The sequence below is a fragment of the Balaenoptera acutorostrata genome, chromosome 16 (assembly GCF_949987535.1).
Source record: "Balaenoptera acutorostrata chromosome 16, mBalAcu1.1, whole genome shotgun sequence".
Classification (NCBI taxonomy): domain Eukaryota; kingdom Metazoa; phylum Chordata; class Mammalia; order Artiodactyla; family Balaenopteridae; genus Balaenoptera; species Balaenoptera acutorostrata.
The window spans coordinates 41,566,054-41,586,588 of NC_080079.1; the positions used below are offsets into that span (position 1 = coordinate 41,566,054).

Sequence of the window (20,535 nt, forward strand, 5' to 3'; positions counted from 1 at the left end):
ATTTAGCGCAGGAAGTCTCCTATAGCAATGACATCCTTCTTCCTTCACCTAGCAGCTGAGCTGACCATTTCCTGCCTCTCACTCTCTTTCTTCTCATCAGCATAGAAAAAGAACACAGAGCAGTTTTTTATTTGTTGTCAAGAAGTAGGAATTAAAATGATACCATATATACAAACAGATTTTGAGGACTATTAAATTTTTTTTTAATCTTTGAAATAGGAACTACAGCACTGAAATGTTAATTGTTGCAATTTCCCTGGTTTGTCCTTTATTAGCTATCATGTTTTATCTTCTAGTTTGTGACTTTTTTCCACAAATTCTGTTGCATTATTTGGAATAGATTGGTACAAACTATATTTTATTCACCTCTCCTCTATAACAGTTACAGAATTGTCAACCACAACTTTCTTAAAAATGTAAGTGGTTGATATATATATATAGAGAGAGAGGTTATTAGTATATATTACATATTCATATTAGTATTTAATACATATTCTAATATCATTTACTTAATTTGAGTTTTTAAAGTGTATGTTAATTTTTCCTACAGAATGTATTAAACAATTACATAAGAAACCATAATTATCACATCTCATTTCTGGTCTTGAGTCTTTCTGGATGTGTTTTATAAGCCAGCAAGTGACTTTCTATATACATTCTCCTTTATTCCAGCTATTTTATGGGAGGTGATTACTTAAATTCCATCTTAGATGACCCATTAGGTGGAATCTGTGTCATTTCTTAATTTGGTTGAAAGTACTTTAAGGAAATGAGTCTAACAATTGGCAATAAACCTGTAGCATGCTTCAGGTTTATATACTCACTAATGATTGTTGTCACTAGTCAATGAAAAGAGGGAACTTGTCTTTCCGTGAGAGATGCTTTGTCTTTGTTACATTCTGCCATTTCAGGACTTGGTTATGACAAGTTGATTAAACAGTGTGATTAAATTTTAATTTGAGTATATCAATAAGTATACATAACCCTCAAATCCCCTGAAGCAAATTGTTGTTATCTACTGCCATCTAGCTAAGATAAAACACCTAACTCCCAAAGAGGATATAAGGACCTATCCCTTACTTGTTAATTGAAATGACACAACTGTCAAGGCATAATTTATTATTTCAAAGAGCTATATAGGGGAAAGATTTCTTTCTTTAAGCAACTTTAACTGTTGATAAAACAAGCTTTCATTTTTGTTTTAAATCAAATTTACATTGTCATTTCCAATTCTAATAGTAATTTTTCATTGTGAATCATCCTAATGCTATGTTTTTTGACTGCTTTCCAAAAGGGTATTTTAAAATTCACAAATTACCTACATCAAATATTTAGTGATGAAACTGTGTTGCTGGTAAACATTTTGTGTGCATATATTGTGTTGATTTGTCACATAACACAGAAACAGATTTGAGACAAATTTTTTATTTAATTTTTAAAATCAATTACAAATATATTTATATATGGGAGATACTCAATACAGATCTGTTGAAGGGCTAGAAACCAGCTTTCTAGAGCCCTCCAAATTCCAAAATGGCTCAGAAACAAGCTCTCAAGAACTGAAGACCCAGTGATGGATGTTTATGGTCAGTTCCCTTCATGATGAAAAAAGGAGGGTTTTGATTGGTAAGCAATATAAGGATAATTTTCACCTGTACACTTGTGAGAAGCATGGAGAAAGTGAAAAGAACAGAGATTAGCAGAAAACGCCTCAGAGCTGACTCACTGCAATTAGCCTTTGCAGTGAGAAGCAGCAAATATTGGGTTGGCCCAAAAATTCGTTCAGGTAACAGCTTATGGAAAAACCCGAATGAACTTTTTGGCCAATCCAATATTTCAGTAATAGTGATAGAGTTGCAAACTCCCATCCCCAAAATACTGTCCTATATCAGTCACTTTTCCTAGATTAAGACACTGGAGGCACTAAAGAAGTTTTCTGGTGCCCAATAATAATGGCTACTACTTACTGAGTACCAGATGTGTGCCAGGCACTTATTCTAATACACGCCTCAAATTCTTTGTATCCTCACAACAACCCAAAGAGAGAGTTTCTGTTATTAGCCTCATTTTGCACATGACAACACTAAGACCTGGAGAGGTACAGTTAGTTACTCAAGATTAAACAGTAAGTGGAGGCCAGATTTGAGCCCAGGATTTTGCTTCATTCAGAGTCCACATTCGTAACCGTCTGCCTCCTCTGATGAATTTGAGTTTGTATTAGGATTTTTTTCGTCTTTCTGCTAATGATCAGCTTGTTCAGAATATAAATATGAATACCATTCAGAGATGTCATGAGAAATTGATCTCTCATTAAGTGTGTACTCTTTACAGAAACAATGCATTTGTCCATTTGGTTCCATTTTATTAACAACTGAATATTAAGGGAAACAGATCTGTTGCCCAGCATCACAAATGCAGAAATAACTCTTCTTCTAACAGGAAGCAAGAACTGTAGGCTTTTGAAAAGGCCCACCCATATTGCAATTAGACAGTCCTGATACAAGGAAGTAATCAATTTTCGTATTAAAACAAGGCATGTAATGTGAAAAAAAACAAAGCTCTATTCCATGTACTGTTTTGTTTAGATTGTTTTGCTTTTCAGTGCTCTCCATTGAGAAGGGATTGAAGTCATATACAGCACTCAGTATAAAGTTGCTCATTAATTATCTACACGTGGATGCTTACTATTTCAGGCAAATGATCTCTCAAAGAAATATGCTGCTCTTGATAGACAAACATACTTAATTAAGGACAAAGATGAAAGGACCTTTAAGGTACTATTCTAATCCCTTTCCCAATATACAGGATTATATAGTGTTGGTTCTGCAAAGATAGCTCCAAGTCAGAAAACAATTGCAGCATAATGTATACCATTCATTTCCTAATATAGATGCAATTCTTCTCAAACTTTTTCTTGTCCTTATAAATTCACAATTGTATTCCATCCAGATATTGTTGAAGAGAGATACTAGAAACTTGGTGATTATAGTTAAGATTCTAGTATCTAGAGGAGTAGATATCATCATGCCCTGAATTGTATTTCAAAAGAAGGATACTCCCTTTGGGAAGAGCTAATTATTTCAGCGACAACTCAGGGGACATTAGTAGTTAAAATGAAGACTATACCTTTCTGGAAGACACTGCCTATTTCTAAAACATGACCTGAAAGATGGCTGCTTTAGCCTTAGATTCACTGATAAATTTTGCAAGATAGCAGCCGTATCCTACTTTTCGGTTTGTTAGAATTTATTTCTCAATATTGAAAAAGAAGCAAATGTGAGCAAGATGCAAACTGGTATCAGTGACTCTCCTGAAAGCAAGTTCTGGGCCTCCGCTTTGCTGCATGTTCCCCAAAACCACCTGAGTGCTTGCTGTCCTGTTACATCTTAGCCAACTCAAGAGCTGATGTTCGCACTAATGTTCTTGAATTTTCACAAAATTATTTAATTGCATTTACTACTACTTGGGAAAGAAGAGGGGGAAAAAAAGTAGTTTATCTTTCTAAGGGCTTCCATGGGGGGAAAAAAACAAGTAAAGTATAAAGGTTCTGCCCTAGAACCAAGGAGTCAACCTTAGATGCCAAGGTTTTTTTCCTTTACTGTTATTTCATTAAATAAACACACACACACGCACACATACACGTACAGAGAGACAGAGACAAACAGCTTTCTTGCTAAACATCATAATCAAGTTTAATAAACATTCCCTTCCAATTACCTTTTTCCTTCTTATTATCTTTTAGCTCCATCTTTTCCTTCTAATAAGAAGGCAGTAGCATAGGAAATAGATATTATTTGTCTTGCTGACAGAAGTTTCAGACAGAATACTTAGATTGCGATCTGACTGTTATCAGTAGCATTGTAACTCATTTCCAAAGTGGTTCTTTGAAAACATTAACTTTTATTCACACTCTCATGAGCCACATCTCTATTATTTAGAAAGATTCAAAAAACAAACTAAGAATAAATATGACTAAACTCACAAACCCTTCTTTAAAAAACACCCCTTGGTAGACGAGGTCTAAAATAGGATTTGCCTCTCTTCTGCCCACCTCTGTAACTGTGCCTTTTAAGATTGGAGTGGGCTGTTGTGAGGAATCCACGAAGTACATGAAACGTGGTATGTGGTTGACCTCCTCTTCAGTGTATTCAGGAAGTTAGATTTAACCATCCTACTCATAAGGGCAAAGAATTCCTTGACTTAACCCTCAGATGCTTTTAAAAACCCAGTATGCAAAGGTAGCCCTATGACATTTGGCCAGTAAGACACTGGTCTCTGGGGTCACATTCCGGCGTAGGAATATAGTGACACGAGAAACTGACCCTTATTAGACAAACTAATTTCTTTCCTACTTTTTATTCCATTTTCTGTGTCTCAGAGGTTCATTTGAAGATTCTACAACCAGATTTTACACAGCATGTGTGGTAGAAGCTTTTGCCTATCTGCATTCCAAAGGAATCATTTACAGGGACCTCAAGCCAGAAAATCTCATCCTAGACCACCGAGGTTACGCCAAATTGGTCAGTGTGTTTCACACATGGTTTCTGCCCTGCACTTTAAAATACTGGCTAATGAACCGGCTGTAGCATTACTGTTTTCAACTAACTATTCTTTCAAGTTATGTAAAGGTTATGAGAAATTATATTGGCTAGGTTTGAATTAATAATATGCTTAAATAGGCTCGCGCTTGCTCGCATGTGTTCGTAGACCCAGAAAAGCTTTGTAGAAGTCCTATGTCTAGCTGGCTTTCTGCCATCCAAAGGGAATAGGTCATATGTGGAGAACCATGAATCATTATCTTAGATTTAAGAATACTGTAATGCTAATGGAAAAAAATGTGCTTGCTGGCAATGTTATCCAGGCCATGTTAGTAATAATATTAGTAATAATAAAATTGGCCAAGAGCTCTAAAGATTTACGGTAGAAGGGAAGTTCTCTTATTTTAAAATGTGTAACTTTTGTAGACTTTGGATCTTTCAGTGCCTGATTCTGTTTTTTAAATTTTGGGAATTTTTATTCAACCTATGATTTTCAAAGAAATCACATCAATGGTAGTTAATTATTTGTATTCTCAACCAGTTGTTTTAGAAAAAAAAAAATGGTTTTCTGCATTTGAGGCTCCTGCTTCAAAAGTTTTCTAGAAAAATGAAGAATACGTTTTAATTTTATCTCTGTGTTTTCCAAGGACAGAGTTATTGGTCCCATAGCTTTGTAACTCAGCTCCTTCAACAATAAAAATGGCTTCTCAATTAAAACTAAATGAATTGTCAACTTCATTAAGTCCAGCAGATATCTGGAAAATATGCCTGAGTAAAGGAGAAATTATTTGTTTATACCCCAACCTCCACTGGCATAAAAGAAGGAAAAATGGAAAGTATTTCCATAAAGAAAAGTTTGCCTTTATTTTCGGTGATGTGGATTTTATCCTATGTTAAGGTTTCAACTTTTCCTTTTGAAACTGAGCTTGAGCAGGGAGGCTTTGTTTGTTTGAAATATACAGAGGACTTCTTTTAGAAGACAGGACTACAATAGTTCGAATCTGTTTTTATTTTATTATTATCATCAGCATACTTCAACAAAGTAACTTTTTGCTTTTAAGCTTAATCAAAAGTGGCTTGGAATATCTTGTTTTTTCTCTCTTTGTAAGGTTGATTTTGGCTTCGCAAAGAAAATAGGATTTGGAAAGAAAACATGGACTTTTTGTGGGACTCCAGAGTATGTAGCCCCAGAGATCATCCTGAACAAAGGCCATGACATTTCAGCCGACTATTGGTCACTGGGAATCCTAATGTATGAACTTCTGACTGGCAGGTATGGACATTGATAGAGAACTGCTGATAAAAATAGACCAGCAAACAGCTACACACTCCTGTCTTTGTCACTCTGATGAGACCATCTTAAAGTACTTTCACCAGATCTTGTCACCACAGTTTTTAATTAGTTATGCAGATAACAAGGAATTCATAAAGTAAAAACTAAAATGGGTCAGATGAGGGGAACAAACTCAACATCAACTCTCATTATTTATACATATGTGAATGTGGAATCGTCTAGTGTCTTTCTCTGAGATCTCTGAGCCTAGTCATTTAGCCAGCAAGGAAGATGAAAGTCATATAAAAATATAGAGTCAACTATTTATAGAGATAAGAGAACCTGTTAGCAATTGTTATATCTAAATGAAATGTAAATGCTTTGCAGATCTGTTGTGTAATAATATTGTAGTCATCAATAGCTAAAAAAGGTACTGTGGATACGACCAGGTATAAAACGGACTATAAACTCAAGGAAAAGAGGAACAAATACGCCACCAAGCCCTGTGCTCAGGACAATAATTAAGAGGGTCATTATAAACTGAAGAGTTCAGAAGAAGGTTAAATTTGTCCAGGGAGGCTTTTGAACAACGTAGGACTAGCTGGGCCTTGCAGGAAGAATATAGAGAGCAGAGTAAAGTTCACTCCAGGCAGAAAGGCATGGCTTAAATAGAGGGCGAGTAGTGGGCAAAGACATGAAAAAGGTTCATGTTAAGAAATGATGGGAGATCCAAAAGAGTCATCTTTCAAGAATCATGACTGCTGTACCTCAGTGTTTGAACTCCATCCAGAGAGGGACTCATGGACGATTTTCTGATAAAGGAGTGACATGTGTTGTGGTATTTAAGGGAAAACAAGCTGGCGGTAATGGGTAAAGCAAATTGGAAGAGGGATGGGGAGGCTAGTTTGAAGATAATTCCAATAATTCAGATCTAAGAAGAAGCATGCAGTGGGATGTGAAAGAATTACTTAAGAGAACTTAGTAGCGACAGTGAAAATGAGAGGAAGATGGGACTTTTAGTATCACGGTTATTTGTGAGGATTCAGTGAATCTGTTAAGCACTGAGAAAGTCTAGAACATAGGAAGCACTCCATTGATGCTAACACCTACTACTAGTACTACCATTGCCAGGAACAGTTACGTGGTGGTTTTTATTTCACTTGTGGACATTTTACACCATTACTCTTGAAACTCTTATGTTGACTTCAAATTAATAAACCTCGTTGGTGTTTTCTGTTAATTTTAGATGAAAGATACATAGGCAAAGGCAGCTAAATACCACAGGAGAAATGATTCAGAGAAACATGGGAAGAGTTCAAATTGTTATTTAGAATTTCTTTGCGGCTGTTGAAAGCATGATCTCTTTAAAAAAGTAACTTCACAGATGTCTGTAAGTGTTCATAGATGAAAAGTAGTAAACTTGCAGAGCTCAGGAACAGTACAAAGCTGAAAATCATATTATAAGCAACAGAAAATAGAATAATAGCAATTAAAAACCCAGCCAGGGAGATAGACCTTAGGAAAAAAGAAAAAAGGATATAGAAATTATTACAGAAAGAAGATACAGAAGTCCAAGGAAATAGGAAAAACAACTATGTATATGAAGAGACAATTACAAGTGGGATACAAAACATACTCAATTACATGATAGAAAATTCATGACATAGACCAGTCATGGATGGTCTCAGTGGATCATTTTGATCAACAGTGACCATGGGGAAACAGAGTCATAACACCACCATGTGTCCTAGTGCAATTTCCTAGCTTCAATGATAAGGAATAATCATATAGTCTCTAAGCTACAAAAGCATGTCATATATGATGATGGGAGTGAGGAGGATTAGAATTCAAGTTGGCCTCAGCTTTCTCTATAGCACCTTTAATGCCAAAAGATAGAATATTAAGAACGATGTAGTTCTGAGAGAGACAGAGTACAACTCAACTAATTTATACGAAATTAAGTTATTCTTAAAATATAAAGACAACATATAAAGTGTGTACCCCAGGGCTTTCTTAGAAACACTACTGTATGACCAAGTCAAATAAGAGATGAATCAAAATAAATTTGGTTATTAAGCAGAATGGAAATGTTATAGTCTTTGGCAATTTTAAAAGTTAAGGTGGGAGAGAGAAGGTAGGAATGACTATAGGAATACTTAGGAATCTTAAGTATTTTTTACAATTGAATTATGTTGTTATGAAAAAGAAAACTCCAAATTCAAAGTGTTTAAAATATTTTTTCTTTTTTTAAAATTTATTGGAGTATAGTTGATTTACAGTGTTGTGTGTCAGTTTCAGGTGTACAGCAAAGTGATTCAGTTATACCTATAGCTATTCTTTAGATTCTTTTCTCATATAGGTTATTATAGAATATTGAGTAGAGTTCCCTGTGCTATACAGTAGGTCCTTGTTGGTTGTCTATCTATCTTATGTATAGTAGTGTGTGTGTATTCATCCCTCCCTGCTACGTTTCCCCTTTGGTAACCATAAGTTTGTTTTTGATATCTGTAACTCTGTTTCTGTTTTGTAAATAAGTTCATTTGCTTTTTTTAAATTAGATTCCACGTATGAGTGATATATGATATTTGTCTTTCTCTGGCTTACTTCACTTAGTGTGATAATCTCTAGGTCCATCCATGTTGCTGCAGATGGCATTATTTCATTCTTTTTTATGGCTGAGTAATATTCCACTGTATATAGGTACCACACCTTCTTTATCCACTCCTTCACTGATGGACATTAAGGTTGCTTCCACGTCTTGCCTATTGTAAACAGTGCTGCTGTGAACATTGGGGTGTGTGTATCATGTTTTTCTCCAGATGTGTATGCCCAGGAGTGGGATTGCTGGATCATATGGTAGCTCTATTTTTAGTTTTCTAAGGAACCTCCACACTGTTCTCCATAGTGGCTGCACCAATTTACATTCCCACCAACAGTGCAGGGAGGGTTCCTTTTTCTCCACACCCTCTCCAGCATTTATTGTCTGTAGACTTTTTCATGATGGCCATTCTGACCAGGGGAGGTGATACCTCACTGTAGTTTTGATTTGCATTTCTCTGATAATTAGTGATGTTGAGCATCTTTTCATGTGCTTTTTGGCCATCTGTATGTCTTTTTTGGAGAAATGTCTATGTAGGTCTTCCACCCACTTTTTGATTGGGTTTTTTTTTTTGATAGAGAGTAATCCCTTGTTGGTTGCTTCGTTTGCAAATATTTTCTCCCATTCTGTGGGTTGTCTTTTCATTTTGTTTATGGTTTCCCTTTGCAAAAAGCTTTTGAGTTTAATTTCATTACTTTAGGAGGTGGATCCAAAAAGATTGCTGTGATTTATGTCAAAGATTGTTCTGCCTATGTTTTCCTCTAGGAGTTTTATAGTATCAGCCTTATATGTAGGTCTTTGATCCATTTTGAGTTTATTTTTGTGTTAGGGAGTGTTCTAATTTCGTTCTTTTACATGTAGCTGTCCAGTTTTCCCAGCACCACTTATTGAAGAGACTATCTTTTCTCCATTGTATGTTCTTGCCTCCTTTGACCAGAGGTGCATGGGTATATTTCTGGGCAAAAAAAAAAATTTTTTTTTTTTTTTTTTTTAACTTCTTAAGAGAAGTCTTTCTTTTAGGAATTAATGTTATTGGTGAAGAAGCACATATTGAAATTTAGCATTTTTTTTCAGTTTTAACTTCAAGTAAAATTGAATACTTTTTTATTTTGAAAAGCATGTATATCATAATCCTGTGTCTCTCCATCTACATAGAGAAATGTATGAAATTTATATTCATCAAATGTCAATTATTTAGTGGTGTTGGATGGTTTTTACTTTCTTCTATTTTATATGTTTCACATATTGCCTGAATATCTTGGACAGAACATGCATGGCTTGCAAAAACCACAAAAGTCACCTTTAATGAAATCAACGCAAAAATATAAATTAGAAACAACATTAAGTTGATAACAAAAAAATCAAAGATGTGGTGGTTCTTCATGTTTAAAGTGTAAGTAAAAACCGGCAAGTTAAATTCTAAGAATACTAAATAGAATCGGATGTTAATACATTATAAAAAGTGGTTTAACGTGACAGGTGACAGTTACTGACAAAGTAAATAGAAAGTACTTGTTACAGAAAATAGGGACAAAACCTTAACGCAGATCCGATCACAGCCCTTTTTAAGCAATTCATTGTTTTCAACTTTCTCAACAGAAGGAAATATTTGAACTGCTGCTATTTTATGGATAGACAAAAAATAATCCAGAAAACGTCTTCCCCCAAGAAACATGAATGAACCCTATATTAGGAGAATAATTAATGCCAAAGAAATCATCTGTCAAGGCACATCATAACCTCCCTTCTGAACTGTGGGAAAGTTGATGGAAGGAGCTGACTTTAGTCACATCTGTATTCCCTGAGCCTGGCACAAAGCCACAGTCCAAGGATGGATAGGCAAATAACCCAACAGATTTGGCTTATGAGGGACTGGGTATCACATCCTTTCTAACAGAGTATGTCTTGCGTTAGGTTATCTACTGAGGATGGATAAAGAGGGAGAAAAGGATAGGAAGAGCACTGTTCTGTAGAAGCATTAGTTCAACAAATATTTACTGACCACTTACTATGTGTTTGTTAGGCATTCCACCAGACTCTGGGAATACCAGCAGGGACTGGAAGACAGACATAAAACAAATACTCATCAAAATGAAGTAGTTACAAAGTATAATAAGTGGCATAAAGGGTTCTATAAGAGCATAACAGGTGAATCTAACTTAAAGTTTAAATTCCAGTATTAGATTGATTAGATTATTACATTACGTCTGTTGGTTGATAATGGTTATATGATTCATTACATTTGGGTGATCAGAGCAGGCCTTTTTGAGTAAGCAGCATAACAATAAGTGAGGCATTAGCCAGGAGGCCTGGGAAGTACCTTTCAGGCAAAACAAACAGTGCCCTGAGGTAGGAGAGTGCTTGGTACTTCAGAGGAGCAGAGAAAGACTGGTCTGCCTGGATCCCAGTGAGTGAGCGTGGTAATGGCATGAGATGGGGTCGTACCAGTGATGTCCTTGTAGCCCATTCTAATGATGTAGGACTTCATCCCAATCAGTGAGCTGATAAGTGTGAGAAAGGGCCAAAAGTAGAAGAGGTTTCCTGAATGACTAAGGACAGCAAGAGGGGTTAGCCACCTGCACTGAAAAGAAATGAGGGGAACAGTGGACACACTTGACCCATTTATGGGTTTTGCTAAACGATTTGCTTGGAAACATTTCCACACCGTTTTGCCATTAATCAAGTTTCGTTTCACTATCACTATTAATATATGTCCCCAAATAAGAATTGTCATTTGTGGAGTTAGTACTTGGTTTTCTAAATAAGAAACCTTATTGTTATATCTCTTTTCATGTCTCTCATTCTTGCAGCCCACCTTTCTCAGGCCCAGATCCTATGAAAACCTATAACATCATATTGAGGGGGATTGACATGATAGAATTTCCAAAGAAGATTGCCAAAAATGCTGCTAATTTAATTAAAAAACTATGCAGGTAAGCATTTCAACCACATTATTTTTTAAAGGATCATAATATGGAAACAATTAGATTCCTTAACAATTATTATTTTATTTTTAGGGATAATCCATCAGAAAGATTAGGGAATTTGAAAAATGGAGTGAAAGACATTCAAAAGCACAAGTAAGCATTCTTTCCTTATAACTTTAGGTTTGAGAGTTCAGAAAGTATTTTCCCAGGCTGATGTTTTTAAGTTAGTGGTTATATATAACTGATGCAATTAGTCTATGGGAACATCCAAGGAGACATGTAGACTAGTTAGCCTTGTTATTTAAGACCTTTCGAGTTGTGTCTCTGGGACTTTATTTAGACACATCTGACCCTCTGACATTCTAAACAACAGATTCACTGAATTTAGTTTTTCCTGACTCTAACTAACTAGCACTTTTCCTCTTGAGCATGAAGAAGAAATATATATTTTTAATCCTGGAATTCTATTCTCTACCAGAATATTAAAAACAAAAGTACTCCACCATATATCATGCCTCATTTCCTTGACCCAACCTAAAATATATTTTTCCAACCATTTCCTAGTTAGAGTACAGTCTTTTTTCTCTATCATAGCATCTATTTTTTTTCCAAGCAATAGTAGCATCTTAAATATCAGACCTTATCCATGTTGACTGACTGGATGTATCTGAAGCTAAACTAAGACCATATTGGTTTTTCCCTATTAGTCTGTTTCTGTAACATGCACAGGAAATTCACATATCTACCAAGAGGAATGTGTTTACCAAAATACCTATGAATGTCTAAAAGCCCTGCCAGGAATTTGGTGTAGGCATTTGTGAATGATGAAACCTTTCAAAGACAACAACAACAACAAAAAAAAGAAAGAAAATGGGATCCTTAGAGACCAAGACAGTGATGTGAACAGGTTAATTAACTGAGGCTGCCCACTGAATCAGTGACAAAGATGAAAAGATAATTTTCTGTCCTGACACTTCATGCCCTGATTCTGCCTTCTTAAAATAAATATCCTGTAGGGCCCAGCATATTATGGCATTTATTATGACTGAAATTACTAGAATAAAAAGGAGTTGCTTTCTAATTGGTGTCTAAAATTTTGACAATTAGATTTTTTTAAAATATGCATTCCATTTAATAAGCTAACATTTAAAAACCTGCAATTAAATTGAAAATGTTTTTGTCATATTGAAAATGTTTGCCTACTTTCCATCAGTCATGGACATCATATATAGGTTGCAAAGCGAAGGCTTCAGCTGAGGTAAAATGTCTTTAACTATCTACTTCTTTTCCTTTCTTAGATGGTTTGAGGGCTTTAATTGGGAAGGCTTAAGAAAAGGCACCTTGACACCTCCTATAATACCAAGTGTAAGTAGACTTTCCAGCTTGTACTAGTGTGACACACGTGAAGGTGTGTGTTTGTCAGTCATCAAAGGTCTGCTATTTTTACATTTTTATCCTATGATCAGATTAAACTATAGGAGAAATACCAGGTTAAAATAGTGACATCTTCTAAAATCCAAGCTTAAAAACGGTGTTAAATATTGACAGAAGAGTATCATGAACCTTTTTTTCCCCATAATATAAAACCTTTATACATCTTTGCCCAAGAATATATTCACAACCTTATTTAGTCATATTCATGAATTACCACCAAAACTATGTACACTGTTTTAAATTTCTGCACATCTGTGTTCTCTCTACACAAGATGCAATAAGTTCTTAACAATTTAGTGTGTACTTGAGTATACTTGGTATGAGTTAGGATTATCTGCTATTGTTACCTTCTGTTTATGATTTCAGTTTACTCTCCACCATGCTCTGTCTCCAAGAGTCCAACCCAAATGGACCACATCAAAACATTCCCTGCCCTTTGGTTTCCTGTTGGGTGCGGTCAACAGTCCAGCAACCAGTTTCAACAGCTTTCAATTCCTGGCCAATATTGTTTCACTTATGCCCCACATAGCTCCTCCTCCCCTGCCCCCATAGTATTTTGAAGCACTCCTCAGCACAATGGTGTTCTTTTAAATTCTCTTTTCTTAACACATCAGGTGTTTTGTTAAACTGCTAATCCACTAAGTAGACTAAGTGTTTACACTGTATTAACCTGAAATAGATTTCAACTGACTGCATTTATAGATACAATACTACTATGTCTAGCTAATAAAATGTGATGTGTCTTAACTAAGGAGGAGAGGGCTGCTTTGCAGTCCTGAGCCTTTCATTTATATACTTCCTTTTTCTGGGACTAATTTAAGATCGCTTCTTCTATAGAAATATTTTTCCTACTTCTAAGATTGATTTCTATGCTCATATTTATGTTTATTCACAAAGCAAATTACAGGTGCTAATTGCATTCATAAAGTTTTACTTTTAGAACAAGAACAATATAAGAAACTTGAAGAGGTAAATATTAAATCTAAATTACCCTAACTTATATTTACCAGGGGTCTCCTTTTATGCAATCAGTAGTGTTAAATTATATGGGGGAAATAAATTTATATATATATATATATATAAAATAGAATATGAGGTTCTAAATATTATAGAATATAAGGGAAATTAAAGTGTGTTTCTTTACTGCTTTTACTCATGCTCTGCAGATTGGACTTTGCCCAGTAAGCTTGTAAGAGTTTTTGCTTAAGTTTAGAAATGGCTTTCTATCATACTTAAGGATTTTTGTGTATTTATTCTAAGATGACTTCTGCCTATTTCTCATTTCACTCCCCTCCTCTTTTATACAGTAGCCAAGTTAACCTCTTTTAGATACTTCATAGCATGGAGCTCTCTCTTTCTCACCTCAGGACCTTTGCATGTGCTATATACCCTCTTTATTAAAACCATTAATTCTTAGGTTTAATACTTTTTCAAAGAGGCTTTCCACGATCACTCTTTTTTACTCATGACACCTTGTATTTTTTCTTCATAGCACTAACCAAAGTTTATAATTATCTACAGGTGTAATTATTTGTTTTAATCACACAATTCATTCTTTCCTAGAGGGTAAACTCTATGAGGGCAAGAGCAATGTCTATTTTTATTCACCACTGTAACCCCCAATACAAAGGACAAACCTGCTCCTGGTAGACACTCAAAAAATAGCCATTGAATACGGAATGAATAAAGAATGTTTTAAAAATTTAGCTTGGAATGCCCCTAAAAAAATCAGAAAATTTTACTGTTCGTTCTCTTGTTCGCAGGTTGCATCACCCACAGACACAAGCAATTTTGACAGTTTCCCTGAGGACAATGACGAACCACCACCTGATGACAACTCAGGATGGGACGTAGACTTCTAATGTATTTCTCTTACCTGCTTCTGCCTTGCTGAAGACAGCTTTTCCTGAGACACAGCTGCCAGCAAACCTGAAGGAAAGAGAGAAGATTAGTGCTCGGGGTCACCATGATGCCTTTGATCGATGCTGCTCCAGTAACTACAGTGGCATTAGGACTTATTGCTTAGATGACAATAGTGCTCTTTACATGTTTTCTGTTTGAACCTAAAAATAGCAGTTGACATGGTGGTCCTGAAGCAAAGCCTTTCACCAGTAAAGAAATGTTTCCTATTGTTGCGATGATCTTGCTTTGCTCTGATTATAATTTGAAAGACTGTAAGAAACACTTCAAAGAGAGTCAGTACCTTGCTAGAATTATCAAGAAGATCAAAAAATAATATATTGGGTACGATAGATTAGATTACTGTGGTACAAAAACTGGACTCTTCCCTTTCTTCAAGTGAGGGGTGTAGACTCTATTACTGCAAGCTGGTGTAAATACCGTATACAAGAGGACCACACATCTGCTGGTCACAGAGTTCATGTCAAACCAGTGCTAGAAGTTTCATGATTTTCTTTCCCAGCAGTGCTGATGACGAGACTGAATGTTACCTTTCCTTTCTGACAGATTTTAAAAATTGATATGATAAAAGCACAACTGCTATGGATTCTGCTGAGAACTCTCATAGCAGGTATATATGTGTTTTCACAGAGGACTGAAGAACACAACATGCATGATCTTTGTTTCTTTTTGATAAATTGGCATGACAGAGTGGAAAAAAAGCAATTCACAAACCATTTCATATTTTTTAAAATAGTGTGCTTAAAGATGGTCCTGGAAATAAATGACTAGCAGCCAATTGGTTTTTATTTATCTAACACACCCTCAAACTGAGGCTTAAAATATTCCCTTTTATAAAAATAAACCCTTAGGGTGGGGTGGGGTGGGGGGGAGAGGGATTAAGATCCATCCAAAAAAATAAAAACTATATAGAGGTGCTATGTATATCTTTCATCTGTAAATGTCAGTGTCTAAACAGACCACACAAATTCTAATCATTACATGTGTAGCCAGAGAATCAAGCATTTTCACTAAATTTATCAAACCAAACTTCTGTCAGATTTCACTTATACAACATAGTCTAGGGTTGAGGGAGAAAGGTGACTAAACATATATTTGAACTAGCTTCTTGTCTTAGGCCTGAACCAAGAAAACAAAAAAGAAAGCAAGCACAAAATCATTAAGATTCACCCGATGAGAACCCTTACCTATGTGAGGTCAGGGAACAAGACAAGAACCTGGTCAGGTGTGATTACCTTTTTGTCAATGGGCAATGAGTCTATTAGCATGTGAAAGGAGGAAAGGAGTAGAAACAGGAACCCGATTTCTTAAAAGTAAATTGGAGCTAAATAGAACAGAAATACTACAATTCTGAAATATCAGACTAGCGAGGAAAGACCAGATTTGAAATATCGAATTGATTTGCTTTTTCACATGGGGAAAAGAATCAGCAATTTAAACTGAGTCCTTTGTTGGCAGGCCAGCTGACAATTATTAGCTGTCAAAAGTAGCACAGCCATTTGGAGCTCTTCCTGGATAAGTAGCATTGTACCTCCTTAGACAAATGTATAATTTTATGAGCTGTCATCCTGATTTGGAACTGTATATGAACATGGCATATTAAACAGAAGTTTGCTCTTTTCCAGTAGAGAGTGTTTTTAAAAGTCAATCAAATATAGACAGTTCTGCAAAACATATGTCCACCGAGATTATATAGTATCCAAGAAGGCATATATTATGATTTTTGTTTGAATTTTTCATACCAAGACTACTTTAGAATATGATATGTTATCAAAATATAAAAATCTAAGAAACATTTGGAGAATAAAAGTATTAAGGGCATATTATATATAATTAGAATAAATTTAAATGAAAATTTTGATCCTATTTTTATTATTCTTGTATTATCGGATTTTTCCCTCCCTTACAATTTCTCAAAATCGAACTATTCCTCAAAATACTCACCTTCTTCTACAGATTTTAGAATATAAAATTAAAAATATCAAGTTAAAATCCAGCTATGAATGCTACTTCAGAAGTTTAATATTGCTTTTAATTGGGCTTTTAAAAATATGTAATTTCAATGTTATTAGTCAATGTTCAGTGATTTTTTTTTTTTAAGACAGTGGTGTAGGCATGCTAAAGGTTTGCTAGAATATTAAATTCACCTAGTCATTTTAAGTAAGAGAATCTTCTCCTGCAACTTTTTAAATATCCCAATAGCCCCAGAGATTAGCACTTACTGTGGATTTGGAACTACAGTTCAAGTCTAAGACAACCAATATGTACAAGTTCTGTAGAGAATGAAGAAGCAGCATTCAGCATAATGTAACTGTAGGTCATTTCTCCCACTTGTTATTGCATCTTTGTTCATTTCACCTGTGGCATTGCATTAGGATGTCTAAAGCAATCACCAAGAAAATAAAGGTGAACTACATCTTTCAAGAATTACTAAGAGAAAACATTCATCTAATTTTCAACATTGAATTTTAAGGATTTAAATCTTGTCTTAATGAAGACACTAGGGCTAAAATTCATGGTCAGCTTCATAAAAAGCACATCTCACTTTATTTCTGAATTTTTCATGCCCCCTCTATTTTCTTTCACTAAAGAACATTCAGATAAGTTAGAATAGCGCCAACTTGTTTGATTTGTTAACTGACTTTCTTGTTAATACTTCAAGTATGGGAAATAAGGGCTTTCTGTGTGTCTTGACTCACAGGAAAACTGAAAACTGCCAAGGAAAGGAGCAACGTAACACTTGAGATAGATTGAATACATTAGGGAAAGTGATTTCTGGAAATTTGCTATGAATGATATTTGCTTGTACCTTCTTTGTTATTAATATAGGAATCAGATACATGTGGCATTTAAAACAAATTTATTTTGATTATATTCTTTACAAATCATAACTTTTACTTAAAATTATGGGATATGCATGTGAATCACACATGTATAATATATAAATTCAACTACTGAATTTTTCTTGTCTCATTTCTAAAAGACTGAACTGATGGTGAACTTAAATTTAAAGAAGTCAGCTACCACACCGAATATAAGGATATTAGAACTGATTTCATACAGTAGAGGTGATTTGTGCATTATCCATAACAATGTTTTCTTTCACAATAGGACCACAGACAAATATTTATGTAAATAGGTATTTTTGTGTGATATTTTGTGGTACATGTAACTTTTTTTAGTGTTTCACAGCATTATTATTTCATTTAATTTGTACTGAATAATGTTTTTAGGTCCAAGTAGACTTGAATTAATGTCATACTTGTCAGTATTATTGAAAATTATGTCAACTGTACTGTTTATCCATCTGTCCCATAGTTTAGAACATGACCTGGCTATCTGGCATTGTTGCAAGTGCCTTAAATTCATGGCATCCTATTAAAAAAACAAATTTGGTGTTATGCTGCATGACAAAGACAAACACACCTCAAAATGTTGTCCTTTCTTAGCTTGCTGCGTTTTACAGTTCTTTCTGCTAACAATTTATAAGCCTTTATTACATAATATTGATGAATTACAGAAATGATGAAGTTGTTCTCTTATTTCTGTTAAATGTACCAGAGCTGTGTATCTGTTAATGAGATACAGCGTCATTTCTGTGAAATGTATAAATGTATGTGCAGGTCAAATTAATATATGACATACTATCAGTCTGTATACAGGTATTCCTGTTTTGCTAAGCTGTGCAGATTCAGTTAAAAAAAATTAGTGCAGTCAAGTTCTAAAATATCTCATTTTGTAGACTCCATTAACAACAGTCCAACTCAAAAGAAAAATTGGAAAATGACTGCTAACCAAGCCTCGTCATGAAACCAATGATGAAAAAGTACCTTGGTGCACCACTCAACAAAACAGGATGCTTTCTCTGAGTTCTTGTATATGCAAATCACTTATAAGGCAAGTTTTCAACAGACCTAGAAAGCTAAACATTGAAAGTGTGTTGTTAGCCCTCCTCTTTATCTGCCCCTGCATCAACAGACAGAGCTCTGGGACCTTGACAGTGACTCAGAGGTTTGGACTTTCCAAGTAAAGGGACATTTCTTGAAGCATCATCTATCAAATTTATTTCAATGTATGATGTTTTTACAACTGCTCAGTTCTTTTGTATTCTTACAGCTATGGTTATTTGATTGTCCTCTTACAATTCGTTCTACATGAAAGAGTCCTTTGTTAGTCAGAATGCAACAACTGTCATCAAATGGTCACTGACCACTTGCACTCTTTTGATGTAGATTAAAAACTTTTTCATAAACTTAACCTGCTTTGATTTGCTCTGTATTTTTCCTGCAGCTGTAATTGCCGAGTGCCTGTTGTATACTTTATAGAGTTGAAATAAAAAAATAATTACTTTTGAACTTAGTTGATGTTTAATTTCAAACAAGATTCCAAGGATAGAATTAATATATTAGAATTGAAATACCATATAGTGCTATTGTAGAATGTCACTATAACAATGTAGAAAATACTTACAACCCAAGTATCCATCATAAAATGATGTGTTATCATCTAATATAAAACTAATCCAACAAATCAGCTTAAAGAATTCAACAGGGGCTTCCCTGGTGGCGCAGTGGTTGAGAATCTGCCTGCCAATGCAGGGGACACGGGTTCGTGCCCTGGTCTGGGAAGATCCCACATGCCGCAGAGCAGCTAGGCCCGTAAGCCACAATTACTGAGCCTGCGCGTCTGGAGCCTGTGCTCCGCAACAAGAGAAGCCGTGATAGTGAGAGGCCCGCGCATCGCGATGAAGAGTGGCCCCCACTTGCCGCAACTGGAGAAAGCCCTCGCACAGAAACGAAGACCCAGCACAGCCATAAATAAATAAATAAATAAAAATAAATAATTAAAAAAAAAAAAAGAATTCAACAGGGTTACATTAGGCCATCCAGTGTGAAGAGTCACATGAACCTGAAAATTAGCAGTTTTCTGTACGCAACTACCACACCACCACCACCACCACTACTACCACTCACTCCTTTTTGGGCTACCCCTAGCCAAACTCTGAACTAGGCACACCGTCAAAGGGGCAATATACAAGAATACAAGACATGCTAGGAGGGAATTATTTAATATGAAAAGTAACTTCATGAATCTTTGTCTAAGGTTTGTTCACCTAATCCCTCTGTTAAACTTCACATGCATAAAGAATATATATTTAGAGAACAATACGATTGCGACAAACTCAACTCTCCACAGCCCTGGTGAACATATTGTTGCTACATCCCTTTGCTCCTCACTGCAGTGAATGGTACACAACTTAAAACAGGCTGCAACATAAAGATCCCCTTAATCTAACTGCATTTGTCTTGTTGACATCACATTGCCAGTGACAGTGAAGTGAAACCGCTTTTTAATGAAAACTAGAAATTCAATTCGGCTAGCTTTCTCAGACAGAGCCAATAAAATAACCTTAAAAAATATTATGTCACATAGCACATCCAATAATTTCATTTTTCCTACAAATAGAACTGAACTGTAAGTTTTTAGTATTTGTCCTTTAAGTTCTGTTATTTTCACACCCTTGATCTAAGAACCGTCTTCTTTGATCCCAGAAGGTTATATTTTTTTTGTACTAATCACACAGTTTTTGCAGAGGCACACAGATCAATCCTCATGATCATTAGTGGGGTTGGGGGGGCGAGATGGTGAGGATGTTGCATCCATGCCACTGTCACGTCTTGTGCATGTTAATTGCAATTGAAGTAAATCACTGAACACTTACTTGACCATGACAATAGGAATCAATACTAAATTTGAGATGAATGAATTGGTAGCACGATCGTCCAAGTTGATCACATGTTATGCTTTCAGACCTACCCTGAGATTCTCAGTTATAACCCTGAA

At 35.3% G+C, this 20,535-nt stretch overlaps 1 protein-coding gene across 3 annotated transcripts in view; it reads left to right on the forward strand.

The window, feature by feature from the left end:
• PRKG1 (protein kinase cGMP-dependent 1) overlaps positions 1 to 19,046 on the forward strand; it is a 1,261,642-nt gene extending 1,242,596 nt beyond the window's left edge. For all 3 annotated transcript variants that reach the window (XM_057531141.1, XM_007182835.3, XM_057531142.1), the window contains 6 exons: positions 4,379 to 4,520; positions 5,648 to 5,811; positions 11,221 to 11,343; positions 11,428 to 11,490; positions 12,636 to 12,702; positions 14,535 to 19,046. In XM_057531141.1, coding sequence (XP_057387124.1) covers positions 4,379 to 4,520; positions 5,648 to 5,811; positions 11,221 to 11,343; positions 11,428 to 11,490; positions 12,636 to 12,702; positions 14,535 to 14,633 — 658 coding nt within the window. In that variant the 3' untranslated portion in view covers positions 14,634 to 19,046. The remainder of the gene's footprint in view (positions 1 to 4,378; positions 4,521 to 5,647; positions 5,812 to 11,220; positions 11,344 to 11,427; positions 11,491 to 12,635; positions 12,703 to 14,534) is intronic.
• The last annotated feature ends 1,489 nt before the right edge of the window (positions 19,047 to 20,535 follow it).